The sequence below is a fragment of the Pleurodeles waltl genome, chromosome 7, assembly GCF_031143425.1.
Source record: "Pleurodeles waltl isolate 20211129_DDA chromosome 7, aPleWal1.hap1.20221129, whole genome shotgun sequence".
In the NCBI taxonomy this organism is placed as follows: domain Eukaryota; kingdom Metazoa; phylum Chordata; class Amphibia; order Caudata; family Salamandridae; genus Pleurodeles; species Pleurodeles waltl.
This window is the reverse complement of record NC_090446.1, coordinates 913,269,083-913,289,395: the sequence shown is the minus strand read 5'-3', so window position 1 is coordinate 913,289,395 and position 20,313 is coordinate 913,269,083. Positions and strand designations below refer to the sequence as shown.

General features: G+C 44.4%; 2 protein-coding genes across 3 annotated transcripts in view; one reads left to right on the top strand and one right to left on the bottom strand.

Moving 5' to 3' along the window:
* CCDC69 (coiled-coil domain containing 69) overlaps positions 1-12,359 on the top strand; it is a 134,542-nt gene extending 122,183 nt beyond the window's left edge. The window contains exons 6-9 of one of the 2 annotated variants that reach the window (XM_069199581.1): positions 3,104-3,205; positions 4,095-4,214; positions 10,665-10,762; positions 11,355-12,359. In XM_069199581.1, coding sequence (XP_069055682.1) covers positions 3,104-3,205; positions 4,095-4,214; positions 10,665-10,762; positions 11,355-11,529 — 495 coding nt within the window. In that variant the 3' untranslated portion in view covers positions 11,530-12,359. The remainder of the gene's footprint in view (positions 1-3,103; positions 3,206-4,094; positions 4,215-10,664; positions 10,763-11,354) is intronic. The other variant, XM_069199582.1, reaches the window with a different exon arrangement.
* A 4,111-nt stretch (positions 12,360-16,470) lies between these two features.
* LOC138245724 (platelet-derived growth factor receptor-like protein) overlaps positions 16,471-20,313 on the bottom strand; it is a 67,187-nt gene continuing 63,344 nt past the window's right edge. Inside the window, exon 6 of the mRNA XM_069199583.1 lies at positions 16,471-19,960. Coding sequence (XP_069055684.1) covers positions 19,727-19,960 — 234 coding nt within the window. The 3' untranslated portion in view covers positions 16,471-19,726. The remainder of the gene's footprint in view (positions 19,961-20,313) is intronic.

Here is a 20,313-nt window from a genome sequence, read left to right as displayed (position 1 = left end):
TACACGTCTTATTTTGGTAGGCATTAGGAAGCTATTATCCATGCGAGTGGCGTGCCCTGTGACAAGTCATTTTCTGTATTAGTTTTCCTCTCTCTTTCTTGATATTTGACTTGAACCCTAAATGGCTTCCTTCATGGATCAATAGGGACTTCTGAAATATTTGGCATATGTTTTCGGCAGTATCAGGCACTAGTTTTAGGGAAAACAATCCTTTTTCATTCTAACTGCAGACACTGTTAGCATAAAATCAATTCTTTAAACAGGTGCTGGCTTCTTGGATAGTGCAGAAAGGAATTTGAGTTTCTGGGGCAGCCACAGTTAATTGGTTAGCCAGTTTGTCTCCATACTCAGCCTCAGATACCATAAGACTCAACACACTCTGCACCTTTCCCTTGACACATATAATTTAAATGGCGCAGCTTTATAACCTTGGATGTGCTTGTATTCCAAATGTAGGATGAGAAACTTTCTGGGCGAGATGTACCACCAAACCTTGCAGGAGAAGGTTAAACAAATGTACCCAGATTATTATTACTTCTGTTACTTATTATTTGTGACGTTGTAGCACACAGTTTTGTTTGCAAGCTGAGGCATGCAAATGTAGTTTGAAGTTGTTTGGATGTTGTGAGGCCAATGTGGTATGAATTTGGTGGTACACCTGAAACTGTCACTCTTGCGCTGAATTATGCACATTCAGTCTGCACCTTAGGCGTCCATGCGTCAGAAAGAATTGAAGCCTAGATACAAGAATTGAAACCTAGATACATTAATGTATTCCTCTGTACCGCGACCAAGTGCATTATGGTTTTAGTATAGCCCTTCTAGGCTGGTTCTGTAAGTTACCACAAAGAACGTAGATGACTGGTCACACTTTGATAGATGGGTTTGATTTCATAGTGATCAGAGCTCTGGCTTTGGCCAATAAAGGCAAAAGTCAAGTTGAATATCTGTCTCCAGGAAATCTTCTATCAAGGAGTACTCCAACAATAAAACAGTTGGTGCTTCTGGTTCAATCAATTGATCCTGCAACAAGAGCTGGCTGTGTAAAGGGAATGACAAAAATGACGTGCTATTGTTGCAAGAGTGCTCAAATACACATACCTATGGCTGTATGAAGTTTGCAGAGTAATTTAAGAGTATATCGAAGATTCCATCTGGTATGTGATGGTCAGTGGGAGCAGTTATGTAGAGTCAAGGACCAATCCAAAGGGTGATGCCGGAGCCTGAAAGAGTCTGCCAAGAGGAAAGAATCTTCAGCTGCAGGCACACATGCCTTGAACATGGAATTTGTTTCTAAGGAGGATTGGGCGTCAATGTTTTTTATACAGATGTTGGCTTGTTACAGTTTGCCATGGATATTTCTGGCTAGGTTAATCTTGAAATCAATGTAGTGATCACTTTAAAAAAAAATTGAGATGGAGGTAGTGTCTGTAGGTTTTCAACTCTGACTTGATCATTGGTCCAATATTATGGAACAATTAAGTTCCTACATGTGCACCTAGAATAAGTGTAGTCCAAGTGAGACTGTGAGCATGACCATAATTCTAAAGAGTTTTAACTGTAGAAGAAGAGAAGACTATAATCCCGTATTAATTTGGAGGGTGTAGATTTCAGTGTAAGCATGTAAATTATGCAACAATATACCTTGCAACTGAGGTGATTATTAACCCTGGCTGGACAAATCATGCCACAGTGATATTTGAACAGAACCACAACCGCTTTATAGAAATATGCCAAGGTAAAAAGCCGTACTAACTGTATACTTCTCTTAGATGCCCAGGGTATAAAAACCATCAGATTTTGCCTGCTAAGCACCAGCAAGTAAAGGAGACAATTTTCAAGCCTTGCATAGCTTACTTCCATGCACAATCCTTCAGCCTTCTGATCCGAGCGCATTTCATGGTTGTAATGGGACACTTAAAGAAATACTTAATCACCTAACAAAAAAACACAATAAAGGGTTGAAAGCATGAAATGCCCACGGTGCAAACGTTTGGTTTCTCACGTTTGTAGCTGGAAACATCTAATTGGTTGCAGAATGGACTGCATAGTTCCTGACAGTTCCTGAAGGCCTAGGAAAGATCTTGCCAAACCTTTGTGGGCAGGCGTGGGACACTCCCACACACTGAGAGAAGGGCTACAGCTCAAGCTGTGGGTGCGCGGGGAAGGTAGTTTAGAAAGAGCTGGACTCTTCCACTAGGTCCTCTGTTGCTGTGCATTTAGCTAATTGCGAGGAAACTGAGAATATCCTATACCATGAGCTCCAGTGGGTTAGCTACCACTCCATCCCACTGCATGTTTAACTACTTGGTTAGAGTTTTAGCTTGTTGGCCCAACTCACAGAAAACAATGCCTTTCCACAAATCTTTATCCTGTGTTCTCAGTGATGGACCCTGAACTTTCCTCTCTATCATTAGCCTTAAACTATGTCTACTTCACTGGAACACACTCTCTCACATATAGGATTAAAAAAAAACTAGTGTCCCATATATGCAGCGCACCATTACCCACAACTCATGTGCTCGGGCAGGATAAGATGTTAGAATGGGTTGGAAAACTGGCTCCATAAAACATGTGACATGCCTAGTCACAGAAGGGCAGACCTAATAGGGCTGTCGCATATCCACGATGCGATCAGTGTGCCAAGAGCTATGGCCTTGTAGGATTAGCACTTGGTAATCTTTCTCACTAAATGATAATGAATTAAACTGCTGGCAAAACCATTCAACTCACTTCTAAAAGAAGGACCTGCACTTTCCGAGTCCAGTTTAGCTGATCTAGTTGTAAATGTCCACCAACTTACCTCCAAAGACATGACTTGCAGGCAGCAAGACCAAGCACACAGCTCTGCATCCCCCCCAAACCACCATTAGTCAGATGGAAGTGCAGTCATTTAAAGAAAGTGGTCAACAGTGAATTTTAAAGGTGCAAGATGGAGGACACAGACTCAAGAAAAAGGTTCCAACCTTAGACTGCTGCTACCTTCTCACATTTCAGCAAGAGTAGTGAGCAGTCAGCTGTGTTTCATGTAGTGCTAATGGCCACTCATGGGGGCTTTATTGGTCAGTGGGCCTGAGTTAACCCTGGATGCCTTTTCCTTCAGGCACAGCTGGACCAGCTGAATTCACAGGTGCTATCCTTTCAGGAGAAGATGAAACGGGTGGAGGAGTCGATCCTTAATCAAGACTATAGGCGGCATATCCAGGTGAGAAGGTTGAGGCTTTCAAATAAGCATGTTGATGGAAATTCAGGTGAGCAGGCATGAGAATTTGTGTCAGCAGCCACAGGTTTTTGGGTTCACATACATGAGCATTCATTAGATTAGGCGTGACCTTTCAGGAGAGTAGATTTGTATATTCAGACAGGCTCTGGTACAGAGACCTTTGCTTGCTTGGCTCAGGAAATGAGTGTTGCTTGACTCAGGAAATGAGTGGTACACCGTAGATAGGAAACATCACAACTCTGAGAAGAACCAGTACAGCTCAAATTAGCAACAGTAAACTACAGGTAGGCATCAGCACAGCTAAGGCAAGTGTGTGCAACACTTACGCAGGTATCAAAATTACTCATGCAAGTGATGAAACACCTCAGGCGGGCTCACATCGCTCACAGAAGAAAAGCTTCATCGATTGACCTCTGTTCTGCAACTCTTATTGCTGTTTGAGCACCTGGGCCACAAAGCTTAGTCACTGACCACATTCAGGAATCACAATTCTACTCTGCTGAGCTCCTCTCATGCAATAACAGGAAAAACCACGCCTGCAGCACTCCTTTCAGTTCGAGTACTGTCTCCTACAAAAAGATTTGTCAATGCACTACATGTCTAACTTGCAGCACACATGCAATTCTCTCTGGTGATGCATTCCACTCCTGAACTGGGTAACTCTTACCTATGCCGTAAGACATTCTGTCCTTTTCTGTAGCACTTGGCATCTCTTGCAGCTTTTTGTTTGTAAACCTCTAGCCTAGCCTGCAATACATCTGTTATGACATCACCAGCTCCGCCTCTCAATCCAGACACTGAGAAACCTCAAATTTTGCAGCAATGATCTTCCGCATCTCTAACCCCATGCCTTTTTTGCCTTCCCCTCCAGGAGTATGGGAGCCCGGGCCAGTTCTGGGAGCAGGAGCTGCAGAGCTTGCACTTTGTCATTGAGATGAAGAACGAGAAGCTGCACGAGCTGGAAAAGAAGCTGCTGAACCTCACCTTGGTGGTACATAAGGGTTCTTTTCCTTACACTCCCTGGGAACCAGTGTCTGTGGCAATGTGCACCTTGCCTTCTCTACAGAGAGCTGCCCAATGATAAACATCTCTTACTGTGGACAGAAGAGTAAAGGGAGGGAGGGGTTTGGAAAATCCATTGCCATCAATGATCCACCATTAGCTGAGTCAACAGGTCACAGGAGGAGAAACTGAGGTTCCAGGTTAAATAGTGGCAAAACACATAGGAGCTGAGTATTAGGCAATGCACACTGAGTGCACTCCTGTTTGAACCAAAGTCTGTTTGAGAAACCGGAATTCATATCCTCAGCAATTTCATGTTACAAATGTAGTTATAGGTAATTAACTATGTAATATAGCCAGTATCCAAATTACTTCAGTTTACCCCATAATTTAATTGACCAAGGATGTTGGGCTCAGTAGCCCTCACCCCGACCTCACTATCACTCCATAAACCTAATGGCTCAACGTTTCAAAAAGATATGAGTGTCCCATGTGAGCTCTAGTAACTCCTTACACTGGCACAAAAGCCACCCCTTCCACTCGCCCAAAGTGGCAGGGTTGGCCACTGTCTACCTATGTGATTTCCCCGTTTCCTAAATTAATCCCAAATCACAAATGACCCCTTTGTGGGGATAACAGCCTATGTTTAGTCCCAGTTATGATAGCGCTCCACTGCTTTTTGGCTAGGTTTGCACTATAGAAATACCATTTACATACATTACATTCATATATAGAATATGTCGTGGTCAGCAAATGAATCACACAATTGCAAATCCAGTATTTACCTTCCTCATTTTTGCTTCAATCATTGCCTTTCTCGGTTGTCGAGGGTCCAAACCCTTAAAACAATAGTGGTCACACTAAAGGAAGTAAGCTATGTCCTCGGGAATGCTGCTTCCCTCTGCTGGCTCAACCTAATGGAATGGCCACAGTCACCAACGAGCAAGGAAAGAACATCATCTTTGCTAGCTACACCCACACCCAGTGGACTGTGGCTGAGTGAGGGAGGTATTTTCCCTAACCAGGAGTACCTCTAGGGGGACAAAAAAGGCTGCTGGAGACTACTTCAGTATACTAGGCAAGACACGAGGACCCTCATAATCATCATCCTCCACCTTGGCATTGCAAAACTAGTTAAACAAACAAAGTTCAAGTCCATGAACCATCCAAACTGAACCATGCTCCATTAGGTCTCTTGGCCCTGTAGCACCCTCTACTGTTGTGCTGTCACTTTCTGCACCTCTAGGGTGAACTTAATGTCCAGATCTCAGTCACCTGCATGATCTCACAATACACATTCCCCATGAAAATCTGATCCACAACTGTCCTTGTTGACAAACGTGCACCCAGGAGACAGGAGTGACTGTTCTACCAATCCAATATCATACTAATAAAAAATCATTACCACAAACCTTCCTTATCTGGAAATAACTGCCAGCCAGAAGCCCCCTAAACAGTGTTTTCCTTTCTGCTCCTTCTCTGCAGGTATTGTATTCTGGTGTGCCTTTTGGTATGATGACTGCCACTTATTGTGCTGTGATTGTATGGCCTCAACACAATAAAGACAGCTCCATAAATATCAAGGTGCCTTGTGCCGCATGTAATGTCCTCACTAGACCTCTCTTTTTAGGTTGCAGCCTAACAGACAGCACAGCTTCCGGTTTGCTAAGTACATCTTGGGGACTTTCAGAAAGTTGACCTAGGGATGCATTCCTGGCTGTTGATTACCATTGGCTTTGTGATTTGTAACTCACATTTTCTGGCTTTATATTTGCTGGCTTTATTTGCTTTGGGCTATTCAGTGAGCGTTTGTCCCACCCACTGCATAAAGTATGTTCTTCCGTAAACTCGCTTGCCATATTCTTGCACGCCTTACTGTAACCAGGCCTTTAAATCTTGTTCTTATCTTGTCACTCTTGCTATACATTCAAAGGCAGAGGTCAAATGACAGGCTCCCTCTTCCAGGGTGCTTGGTGTTTATTTTTCTTTCTCGGACTTCCACATGAAGGAATTTAGGTGACAATCTTGCAGACTATCCACCATGTAAGAAGAGACGGTGTAGTCTGTTTTTTTCTAGCACACAACAAAAAATGAACTGTGCTTATGTTTCAGAATATATCCGAGTTAGTATAAATGAAGCACATTTTTTGTAATTCTGAAATGTGGTGGAAACAGATATTTGAATACAATCAAAACACATCAATACACTAGGTGATGCCATTTGCACACATTATCGTTTGTGAGCATTAGGAATTAATGGTCATTCCAATTACAAATGTGTTGTTTGCACACTATGCCACTCCACTCCACTCTACTATATTATATGCCCTTCCACTCTGCCACACAACTCCATGCTATGATGCTCCACTCTACGACATGCCACTCCACTCCCCTCCACTCTAAGACATGCTACGACATGCCAGGTGACTCCACACCAATCCAATATATGCCACTCACTCCACAACACAAAACACCACTCGACCCAATGCTCCTCCATTCTATACCCCTCCAGTCCACACCACTTACCCCACTTCACTCTACCCCACTCCAATATATCCTACTCCATTCCACTGTACCCAAGTCTGCCACACCCCACTCCGTTACAATCTACCATAATCTACTCCACTTCAATCTATCCCACTCCACTACAATCGACCCCACCCCAATCTACTCTTCCCACTCCATCCCACTCCAATCTACCCCACATTAACCCAGTCTACCCCACTCTAACCCAATCTACCCCACTCCACTTCAATCTACACCAATTCACTCCACTATGATACAGACTACCCCACTCCACTCCAATCTTCCCCACTCCACTCTATCGTAATCTGCCCCACCCCACTCCAAACTATCCCACTCCACTCCAGTGTACCCCAATCCACCTCACTCTATTGTATCCTAATCCAACCCATTCCGGTCTACCCCACACAATCTAACCCAATCAATCTCACTCCACTCGAGTCTACCCCAATCTACCACACTCCACTCAAATCTACCCCAGTCTGCTCCAATCTACTCCAGTCTACCAACTTCAGTCCAATCCACTCCAATCTACCCCACTCCAATCTACCCCAATCCACCCCACTCCAGTGTAACCCAATCCAACCCACTCCAGTTTACCCGACTCCACTCCAATCTACCCGTCAGTCCAATTTATCCCACTGTGCTCCAAACTCAACTGCAATCTGTCTAACTCTTCTCCACTCCAATCTAGCACACTCCACTCCAATATACCACACTCCACTCCACTCTACTTCAGTCTGCCCCAGTCTACCCACTCCAGTCCAATCCACTTCAATGTCCCCAATCCACCTCACTCCAGTGTAACCCAATCCATCCCACTCCGCTTCAGTCTACCTGACTCCAATTTAGCCTACTCTATTCCAATTTACCCCACTCTATTCCAAACTCCAGTGCAATCGATCCAACTCTTCTCCACTCTAATCTATCCCACTCCGCCCCAATCTACCCCACTCCAATCTATCACAGTTTACCCCACTCCACTGCAATCTGCCACACTCCACTGTAATCTACCCCATTTTACCCAGATCTAACCCACCCCACTTGACTCCTATCTAACCCACACCAATCTACCACACTCCACTCAAATCTACCCCATTCTACTACAATATGACCCACTCCACTCCACCACAATGTACCCTACCCCACTCCAACCCAATCTAGCCTAATCTGATTTTCCCCTTCCCAATCTTCCCCACTCATATCTAACCCATTTACTCCATTCCAATCTACCTCCCTTCATTCTGCCCCGGTCACCCAACTCTACCCATACCATTCTACCCCACTCCAATCTACCCTCTCATCTAGAATCTACCCCACTCTACTCCAATCTACCCCATTCAAAAATCCAATCATCCTTCTTCAATCTACTACACTCTGATCTATCCCAGTCCATTCCAAAGTATATTGCTTTAATCCATGCAATCTACCCCAGTCCACTGTACCCTAATCTGCCCACTACACTTCACTCCAGTCTACCCAGTCCTCCCCAATCTATCTCACGTCACTCCAATCTCGACTCCTCTCCAACCTATCCAACTCCACTCCACCCCAATCTGCCCCACTCCGGTCTACCCACTCCGGTCCACCCACTGCACTCTACCACTCTGCATTCCACTTCAACCAATATACCCCACTCCAGTTCCCTCCAATCTACCACATGCCACCCAAATCTACCTGACCCTTATCCAACCTAACCCCCTCCACCCCAATCCACCCACCCCATCCCACTCCAATCTACCCTACCCCAAACTTCCCTACTCCAATTTACCCCAGTCAACTCCACTCTATCCAACCCCATCCCAATCTATCGCACAGCATCCTATCCAAGTCTACTCCAATGTAATCCACTCCAATCTACCCCACTCCACTGTACCCCGCTCTACTCCACTCCAATCATCCCTCTTCAGTGAACCACACTCCAATGTACTCTACTCCATTCCAATCTACCCTACTCTAATCATCCCAATGTACCCCACTTCATCTTAATCTACCCTACTACACTACACTCCAATCTTCCCCAGTCCTTCTTGTCTGACTCCACCCCAATTGTGACTCCACTCCAGTCTATCCTACCCCAATCTACCTCTTTCCAATTTACCCCAATCCACTCTTCCAAATCTACCACACTCCTCTCAACCACAGTCTACCACACTCTAGTACACTATACCCAATGTACTGCACTCCACTTCACAATATGCCACATGCCATCCAAACCTAACCCACTCCACCCCAATCCACCTCACTCCATCCTACTCCAATCAACCCTAACCTACTCCACCCCAAACTCCCTTGCTTCAGTCTACCTCACCTATCTACCCCAATCTACTCCACTCAATGTACTCCATTCCAATCTACCCCACTCCAACCCAGTCCACCCCACTCCAATCTATCCGACTGCATCCTACTCTACCCTATCCAACAGAACTCAGATATTCTCCACTGCTGCCTAACTCTCCCCAAAACTACCCTACTCCTATTTAGCTCTCTCTAATCCACTCCACTCCAATCTACCTGCTTCACTCCAACCTACTCTACCACAATCAACCCAATCTCCCCCCTCCAATCAACTCCAACCTATTGTACCCCATTCCAATCTACTCCTATCCACTCCTATCTACACTACTATACAGCACTCCACTCTTCCCTAATCTATTCCACTCCAGTCTACCCCACTTCTTTCCAATCTACCCCACTTCACTCCAATCTACCCCAATTAAATCTACCCCACTCTCACTCCAATCTACCTCAGTCTACTCCACTTCACTCCAGTCTACCCCACTTTACACTAATCAACCCCATACCACTCCAGTCTACCCCACCCCATTCAAGTCTACTCCATAACACTCCAGTCTACCCCACTCCACTCTGCCCCACTCAAAACTATGCCAATCTACCCCACTCATTTCATTCTACCATACTATAACCCACCCAGTCTACCTCACTCCAATTTACGCTACTCCAATCAACCCAACTCCACTCCAGTCTACCCCACTCCACTCCAGTCTGCCCTAATCCACCCCACCCTTCCCAAATCTTCCCTGATCTACCGTACTCCTCTCTACTCCACTCCAATATACCACACTCTAATCTACCCCATTATACTATATTCCAATCTGCCCTGTTCCACCCCAGTCTACCCCATTCCACACCAGTCTAACCCATTCAATCTACCCCGCCAATCTGCTTTGCTAATCTACACAACCCCCACTCCAGTCTGCTCCCTCCACTCCAGTCTACCCCCTGCATGCCAGTCTCCCTCACTCCACTCTACCCCATTCCACTCTACCCCAATTTACCCCACTCCAATCTACCCCACTCCACTGTACACCACTAACTTTTAGCTGTGCTGAACAGCAGCCATAATAGTGTACATAATGGCTAAAACACATTGTCAAAGGCTATAGCTCTTGCATAAGCGAAACATATTGGCTTTTGCAGTGGATTTTTTTTTTTTTTTTTACAATGAGAGCCAATGGTCTTTAACAGGAAACGCAGATTTAAAAGACTGCAGTGCCAAATAAAAAAATGAATAAAATACTCATGTGCAACCGGGAATTTGGGCTATCTCACTTAACAATCAACTTCCTCATTTTACATTAAAAGTAGAGTCACACGTACACCATCTGCCATACACGAGTCCCATAAGGATTGCATCCTTCTGAATTATAAACATGAAAAATTTGACAGTTTAGCAGTTATATTTTAAAAGTCTCCAAAAAATATTCACCTCAGTGCAGGTTTTATACAGTTTTTCTTCCAAAGTTATGTATATTTTGAAAAAATGCTACAGAATGAATTTTCTTCTTCAGTAAATTCCATTCCTCTCAAGACTATCAGAATCGCTATGTCTGTCCTTTTGACTCAAGTACTCTGTTCTTCCTTTTTATCTTCTCTTTCTGGTTTTTTTTTGCAGATGGAGAGGAACCTTTCACTGGAGGAGAAAGTGTCTGCTCTGCAACAAGACAATGAAAATCTGCATGTTCAGATCCAGAACCATGTGTCCGTCACAAGGTATGAGAAAATGATCTCATTGAGGTCCTTGCAAAGTTGATGGTTGTGCCAATAGCGGACTCCAGCTGGTCATATCCTATTGATGGGTACCTAGATTGCTCATGTCACGTATCGTGTGACCAGATTTATTCTGCCTTACAGTTTCATGGCAGGTTTGTCTTATCTTGTTGGATGTTGCCCAGGCTATTCATGCCATATATTTGTTGCACACTCTGATAGTGTGTTGTTTGGTATCCTGACTGGTGGACGTATTGTTTGGCTCTCACCTGGTACTCTCGTTGTTATCTGTCTATTCTGAGACCATCTTATTTCCCATAATAACTTTGCCATTGTGTTTTGTGTGCAGATAAGTTATGTTTTCTTGTATGGTGCCTAGGCTGGCTATTTCATGCCCAGGAATAAAAGTGGGTACCATATTTATTTTTGCTCTAGCGGGTCATTTCTTTCTGTTTGGAGCTTAGAACAATCATGATTAGAACCTTCCAAGTCAAGATAAAAAAAACGTACCTTCGTGTGGGGTTGGGGTGGGCACTGAGCAATGGATAGGAGTGACCTCTGGAACTGTGTATCATGATGTCCTTATGTTTTACAGGCAGCTGTCCGAGGACCTGCAGTCCTTGCAAGAAGCACTAGAGAGAGAGACGTTAGCGAGGCAACAAGTTCACCATGAGAAGGAAGAGCTGCTCTATCGGGTTCTAAACAACCAGACCTTGCCAGCCTTTCAGCTTTCTAATGTAGCAGCCGAGGTTCCGATAATTGCAACGTAGACACCCACCATGCATGTGCGAGGTTGACGAAAAGCAAGAAAGTTCCAGGAATAGCAAAAGACACTTAATGCTAGCCAGAAAACTTTCCTGTGCTTGGATCCTCGCCATACTGTTCAAAACACCTCCAAGAGCTACAGAAATGAGAACACGGGATAAAGAACTTTGTGTGTATTCTTTTAAGCAAGACAGTATTTAGCATCTTGATTCAGCTTACCAACACTGAAATTGGACTCCTAGGAAGGATCTGAGTAGGAGGCACGGCATGGTGGTCAGACACACCCTGCCACCTTTTTATCGTAGTGAAGTTGGTTGTAGAAGTGAATCCAGTGGCAGCCGAACAACACACAGCAGAGTGTAGCACTGTATTTTCATTGTTATGATTGGCATGGAATGGAAAAACCAGGCAGCACCTGTGCATCTCTCCTCAGCCCTGTCACTCACCATGAAGATGACTTTGCATGAATTCCTACACTCCAATCTCAACCTGGTGATGAAAGGGAAGCGGACATATTCCCCAAGTCATACAGACAATCCTCATTATTGCTGGCATCTTTCTTCATCTGATGTTACTGTAGTTTCTCCCTGATGCTGGACAGGCCTGCTCCATGCAGTGGCTGGCGCTGAAAGGAGTAGTTGTGCTTTCCATACCAAATCTGTTTAATCCCCCACTCCACCTGATGATTCAGAAACTGTATTTTAAGATTTTTAAAACAAGCTCAAATGTCTCTGATGGACTTCAGCACAATAAAACGTAGGGTGCATTGTCCAACTCCTTATGTGTCGAGAAATGAAGCAAAGAGACTCTGAAATAAACAGTTTTTATCACCCTGTGGCTGTATCTTCCTTTGGTTTGGGGTATGTGGGCATTGTGAAGCAGTATTGCAGAATCTGTCTCATAAAGGGTGAGATTCGTAATTGTACAGGAATAATATGAACAGAACAATGTATTTTTAGCGCCTGTGGCTGTACATACACATGATCTGCATACTCATGCCATGTAGGGTTAGATCCGATGTTTGCAACTTGTTTTTCTTCAAATAAATTTGAGTCACCAGACCTGTTGTGACTCCTCCCTTGGTCCACAGTGCACCAGCACACTGGCTCCACCTCAGATTGTTTTTGTCTGCCATGAGCTCAGACATTCAGGACCATTGCTCCGGGAACAATGTATTCCACACCAGTTTTCTCTCACACTTCAAAATGAGCAACACAACTAACATTCCTGCCCACCGAATGATCCTTTTCGCAACACCAGGACTTCAAACCTCACGATTACCAACTGTTAGCCTTCGATGCACTGTACCTGCTAGCTCAAGTGCTTGATGAACCTAGAGTCCTCATGGTTATCTTTTGGACAATGCACCTCTGTCCCTTTTGGTCAAAATAATTTGATCAAAAGCTCCACATGCTCCAACAAAACAAAAAAGGATGCAAACAAGGCAAACTCCATCCTGAATTGGGTGGTGTGGGCATTCCCTTCGTCTCTCTGTACTGTCGACATGCAGCAACATTCACTTGTTGATGGAGCACTTACTGGGAGTGGAGAACAACTGTGAACCTGCTCAGCAGGACCCATCAATCCACCCATAAGACTTTCACAAGTAAGTACTCTGATTGGTGGTGGACCACGATCATCAATCTGTTAAGAACTTCTGAACTTGCAAAATGCCAAAGCTTTGCCTCCAGGTACCCACACACATAGTGAGCTAATTGCACCAACCTGGCCCAGGCAGTCCTGGAATTCAGTGGTCCTAGAGATGTCAATCAGTCCCCCAAGAATTTCCAACTGAGGCTGGATTTTCTTACTCCGCACAAGGGCCAAGTGAGAGACCCAGATCTCAGACAGCTGAACCTCTCGATCTGGCACCTGTGTTCCTAGAGTTTGGCTATCTCAGACCTTTGGGGGAAAGCATGCATATTATTGTGAGAGGCATGAATGTCTACTGTCTTTGCATGTTATTCACCTGTGTGAAAGAGATTTATGCACTAGTGTATCTCCAAGCAGTTAAACCCTTTTACAGAGGTTGTCTGTTACTTCCTATGCCTACACAAGTCAGCCTTTACACTACCATATACTTACACTTAATCACAGTACCAGTGGACTTACAAAACAGGCAACATTCATCTCTTTAAAGGTCCCAGTCATTAAGGCCTTTATTGCCTAAGAGGTTCTGTTTGGAACCTGAATGTGGTCCTCACATGACTCAATGGGCCCTCCCTTTCGGCCCTTACACTCATGTGACCTACAGTTTTTGTCTTGGAAGGTGGCCTTTAGATCTGCATGAAATTTGTGTTACACTGGAGAAAATAGGATAATTTCAGTAATTTAGTATTCCTCTTCTTATGCAAAAGGCCCAAAATTATGTTGTTATAACACATTGCATAGCTGAAGGCTAAAGCTTTACCATGATGTGCAGTTCCCCTCCCTCAGATGTATTGATGAGTTTTAGATTTTTCCAATACATTCATTTTTCTTCCAGGTTCACAATGATCCTTCATGGTCCTTCATACCAAATGTGTGCAAAAAGTTGTCTCACCTTTTCACATGAACCAGACCATTGCTCTGCTTATTCCTGCAACCAGAGTCTTTAGAAAGTGCCATTCACATCCAATCTCCAAAATCTGCAAAGAAATACCGAGTAGACAGTCTAGCAAGTGAAGCTGCCTGCAGAACATTGTTTCAAACCTAGTCATCATCTGCTCACTAACTAAGAAGAGGAACTACTGTACAGTCAACACATAGCATGTGTACCTAAAGCCACACATGCTTTTAATGGAAAATGTTGCTTTGCCTGTAACCATTGGGTCATTACCTGTAGTGCTGTAGTTTCACTTGCACTCACCATCCTCTACGAAGCCAGCAATGATGACGCATGTTCTATGTCCTTTTCCCCCCCTTTAATATGCACGGTATACTCTGTCTCTATCTTCAAAACTTTTCGTCCGCTGGGCGTAAAACAATCAGATGTGGAGACAGCATGCTCGTGTATTGTGGACCAAGAGTGAGGTCACAACAAGTCATGTGATTCAAACCCCTTTGAAGAAAAACGAAGTTGCAAACATCCGGGCCCAACAATAGGTAACAGAAGAGTGCAGAGCATGTAAATCTATAGCTCCACAAGCTATGAACCGATATAGGGTAGGTAATATTTTCCATATGCTGTATAGTACAAAAAAGCAAAAAAACTGAAAACTTGATAGACCACTTGTAATCTGTGATTTTTCTTTTAAATAAATCCCTTGCACTTGTAGCATAGAACTGTGGTTAACTAGCGGTATTAATTTTTCTACAAGACACTAGGAATTGCCAAACAAACAAAAAAAGTACTTTATTGGCAAGACATCTATATTGGTCACATGGGTTGTGGGTAGCCATTCTTCTCAGGCTCTGAGGGCAGCTAAACAGGCACAGAGCTGGCCATGTCAATTCATGTACTGAACAAAAAAACACCAGAATGAGGGGGAAGGACCCAGCGATAGGGGGACTAGGGGATGATCAGTGGACTGCAAGTGCACTTAACAAGCCTCATGTAGTGCCCCATGCCTCCTGCGTATGACCACATGTCCTGCCCATCACACACTGTGGGCAGCAATATTGTTTAGCTGGTGTTGTCAAAGGCCCTAACTTGTGCTGCTGACCTCTCACGGCACACTAAGTTACAAAGGCATTGTGCGTAACCGCAGACACTGTAGGTTAAGGTATTGGGCACAGATTAGCTCTGCTCACTCACCATTTGAGAGAAACACACAGGTCATGGCCACGGAGAACAGCACCGTTAGCTGGGGCAACAGACAGGACTAGCAGATATGTGGCCAAAGTCCATGCCCTATTTCCCTGCGAACTAGGGACCAGTTCATGGGACACAACTCATGATGCACAGGTACCCACAAGGTACCATGATTTTTAGGTTTTGGACGGATTCCTTCACATCCTATCAACAGACGTATTTGTTAGGGAATGTATATACTTGGGTAGAGCCGGTTTAAATTGTATTTGCCACTATTTAGATTGCAGAAACAGTGCATGGATAGGTTACATTTTATATTCTTCTAGACTGACGAACAGTTTTGTTTGTATAATCCTGGCCCCCTGATATACCTCCATAAAAAAATATTTTCTGTCTCTATAAGACTACTTGACCCCCAAACCTATGTTTTGACACCAAAATGAAGTCTATAGGTCTCATGGTTCCTGAAATATTATATCATCATTACAACACATCTGCCATTTTTTAAAATAGCCTGGATTATCAATGTCTACCCAAGGTAAATTACTTTCTCTAATGATGCATTAACACAAATCAAAAATGAACATCTCTGGACGACAATTTTTTTACAGAGGTATATCAAGGGGCCAGGCAGGAGTAGTAATTTTCGAAGGAAGTCTTTCTTTGACAAAGACCCTAGAAAAAATATTTAAACAAAATCTGTACATCCTGGCTAATCCACGATGACATGCCTCTTATCTCCTGTTTCTCCCCTATCAGACTTGAGTGAAAAGCTTGCCTCTCAGGATTTCCTCCACGTTCTGGCGGCCTGTTTCTAGCTCCATTTTTGGGGCACTCTCATGCCATCTGCATGGTGGACGCTTGAAAGAGGTTAGATCGTCTACTACTAGAACACTCCAGTGCTCTGTGGTGTCTGTTACGTGACACCATGGAGCCGCATGAAACTCACAATATGCTGCTGGGGTGCAGTGTCACCGCAGGAATCTGTAGCAATGCAGACTGGCGTTTCTCTATAGCAGCCTTCACCGTGGGAGCTGTCGTGGTCTCCTAGCTCTGAGATGAGACTGGCTTAAATTCTCTCAGATGTCTACCACTGCCACATCCCCAGGGCTCGGGCGAGCTGCAAGGCTTGATTAAATGAAACTAGGAGGCGCCCAGTTCCACGCTGCCCAGCCTCAAAACAATTGAAATAATTACAGATAGTGGGCCAGTTTGCAGGTATTTGCTAATATTTATTTATCTTCATCTGTGACAAGTTAAAAAATACAACTACAAGGATTTATTGTAAAATGTAGACGTTACACTGTTATACATGCGTCACTGCATCCAGACAATGAGTGATGCTATTTATTTCGTAAACATTTGAGTGCTCCTACTCCACGAGGATCACACTTCACAATCAGCTGAGGAGGACAAGATACAGGGATAACCATAATATTTTGTGAACCAAGGATACAGTTAATAGAGACAGATTACCTATGGTTTAGGGAAGCAATTCAATGTTCTGGTTTCCAAATCCTAAAGTGAGCTCAGAGCCATGCAGTTGTTTTTGTTCTGTAGATTGGGCAGCACAATGATGGCCCCCCACAGCCGAACATTGCACTCATAAATACATCATAAAATAACACATATGGGGCATATTCCAGAAACGTTGCACAAGTGAAAAAAGCAGAACAAATATTATTTGCACAACTTTGCTGCATGTATAAGAGCCTCTGGTGCAAACAGTATTTTCACCATTTTGCACAGGGCACAACATGGTGCACAATTATTTCGCACTAACTGTGCTGTTGTTATAAAACATGTTTTGTCCACTCTTCAAATGTGAAAGATAGGACTAAGTATCAGTCAAAATGTCAATTTGGTAATTTAGTTTCAGAAGAAGCGAAAACAGTGCAGATCAATATCTATTTTATTTTTGAAGGAATATCGGTTAGGATATATTTGTTAAAAATCTCTAATACACTTGCGAAATAATGTAGAAGAAATGAATGTTTAGTAAGCAGTGAGTCCACAATCCATTTCCTCCAATTCGCCCTGGTGCAAAAATATCTCTGTATTACACAGCAACACTGGTATGCACTGTTATTTCACATGTGAATCGTTAGTGTCTTATGACCTAAGGTGCATCAGCCTTCTGAGCTAGGTGTTTGGCTAAGCGTTTTATTAATGGGGCAGAGTTCGCTTTTGGCCCAGGTACTGTATTCATAGATTTCCTTTTCCTAATCTGAATTTTAACAGTGATTCCACTTTACAGAAACCATGATAATTTGAAAATGTCACAGGGATAAACGAAACCCTTGGGCTGCCATGGGTTAGGAGTCCAGCTAAAAGTTTATCCACTCCGCCGAAGTGGCCTGATACAGCAGAGTGTGTGTTTTGCCTCCCCTGAGTGAGTACATGGGTGGGAGGATGGTCTCAGGGATAAATGCTTGCTCGCTGCTAGACCCTGATGAAAACAAACCAGTGGATTTCTGACAGGTCCTGGTGGAAGCAAAGACCGGTGCCCTAGTGACATCTAGGGCCCAGTCTTAGTATTGCATGTCTGAGGTCATACCGGTAGCAGACGGACCCCGACAGCGCCTATGTATGAAACCCAGATCACAAACGATGCGGTCACTTTAAATTTTGCACACCGACTGATCTGACACCCGGACGTTATTTTGCAGTGCGACTGTTGTACGTCTAATCGGCTGAATGATCACAGACACGTTTGCCTTAATATTATGTATAAGGCAAGATGCATTTAGACCCCCCCCCCCCCCCGCCTCCCTGCAAAAGCTGCAGAATGAGGGATAACAGGCCTCTCTCTGTCCACGTATTTGCATTTATCGAATGCTTACGTTTTTAAATATTCTTACCTTGTTCTTTGAAAGGGTCAGGGGCTGCTTTAAAAAATAGGTTGGTGTGCTTAGAATGATATGGCGAAAGGGGCGAAGCATGCAGTAGTCTTCTCAGCCAGTGTCTGCTACCTTCAGGGCCAAGAGCCAACATTTACAAGATGGAAGCTGTCCCACTGGAACACCTTCGAATATGCGAATCAAATAACAACCCATGACTGGTTCGATTGCACTCACAAATGGCTACATGATAAATGCCATGACGATGGAGACACAACTTTTACACATGTTCTTCTTTGGTCCTTAAAATTGGTGTGCTGGATTTTTGGTGAGTGGATACCGGAGGTCTTGAATCTATGATTCTGGCCAGTATCCACCCTCCAGAACCAAGCAACTTTTATCCCCAGAATGGTGAAAAACAACACCGACCCAGGAATGCAGGGACCTTTTTAATATGTTCCCCCTGCAGCTCCGAGCAGGTGGAAGATGTCAGCTAGAGGACTAGTGAGGTTGAGTAGTAAGGGGTTACAGCAGTGTTAGGGGTAAGCTGAAGAAACATTTTCTGCCCCACCCCCGGGATGCACTGAAGGGGTTGATCAGCACCCGACCTGTGCACCCGCTGCCAGAGTCCCTGCAGCATTTTGATTGGGTACATAGTTGCACCTGGTGAGACCAGTCCAGCATTTGTAGACTCAGAATTACGAGGTCCAGAGCTAGTGGGCTACCCGTAGTGCTCCAGAGCAGTATCCCTCTGCCTTCAGTTTGCAATCAGGGTGGGATACAGAAACTAGTAACAAAGACTTTGAAAATACTTGTTCGAGTCACAAAGTACCTTTAGTACATCACAAAATACCCTTTTGAGGTCGCTAAGCCACTGATTTTGTGACTCGTCTGCTTTGTGACTGCAAAATGTTTTGTATATCAGGCCCTTCTTGGACTACGTCATTGTCTGAGCTCCTGTAGTGAGCAGCAGCTGGTGCAGAAGAAACACCCACCATCCAATCATCACATTATTATGTTATTAGCTGAGGTCCTGGAGAGAGCAGATAGACACTGATGTACCAGAGACAACCAGTTGATGTTCATATTATGCTATCATCGTAGATCATGAAGAGATCAGTGTCCCATCAGTAACACTATATCCGTTCACGGTGGTCTGGTGGTCCTACTGCAGTTTTCCCTTTGAACCACATTAGACTGATGTAGTGGCTACAGAATGGCAATTTTTTTATTTGTCCTAGTTTAACCCTCGCGCAAAGTCAGTGGAGCTGAGGAGGAGGAGAAGCAAACTAGCTGGACATCAGTCTTGGGTGTCTCACTAGAAGGGTCTGGATGAAAAACCACTTAATTCGCGCGGAGAGTTATTGAAAATATCATCATACATATGCAGTAAATTGTTCAGCCCATTGTGCCACTGTCAGCCCTGGAGACAATGGACTAGTTCGAAGCTTTCACCTAGGGTGAGAGTGCATCTGAAACGGAAACACCTATTCACTTATTTTGAGCAGCATGTCCAATGCAATTAACGGGGCGGAAACGGGGGTCACCGTCCCCGTGGAAGTAGGAGTTCTTTGATATGGAATGCCTGGCTGCTGCCAGTGGTGTCTCCTGCCCGGTTCCCCGCATGTGTTATTGCACAGTGCGCACCGGCCTGCGAGTAGCTTCGGCAGCAGCAGGGGGCAGCACGGTGACGTGAGTAGACACAGTTGTGGTGCCCTGCAGGTTCTGGGCGCTGCAGCTGTAGGTCCCTTCGTCCACAGGCCGCACCCCGTCCACGCTGAGGGTGCTCTCTGACTCCTGCACCATTTGCCCCCCACGGCGCACCAGGTTTGTGCTTTCGCGCACGTAAGGGGGACGTCCAATCTAAGGAGGGAAAGGAAACACAGACTCAGGATTCGAGAGCAGCAGGAGTGCATCACTATATTATACCCCGATGAGCCCGGAGTAGTCAATGCTCTGGGTGGGAAATCAACCTTACAAACAACATTAAATATATGTGCTCCCCTAAGGGTCATATCATGCCTAGAGATGTGACCAAGAACTCAATTCAACACTGCAGGCATTTTAACTCAAGCCACATCAAATGCATCAGATGTGGCAGATCTAGAGTTCAACATTACCATGTCCATGCCTCTGCAAACACTTGGTTGTTCTGGGCTCTTAACATCTTCATCTTCTACCAGATAAAAGCTCTATATAAAAATCACTTTGACAAA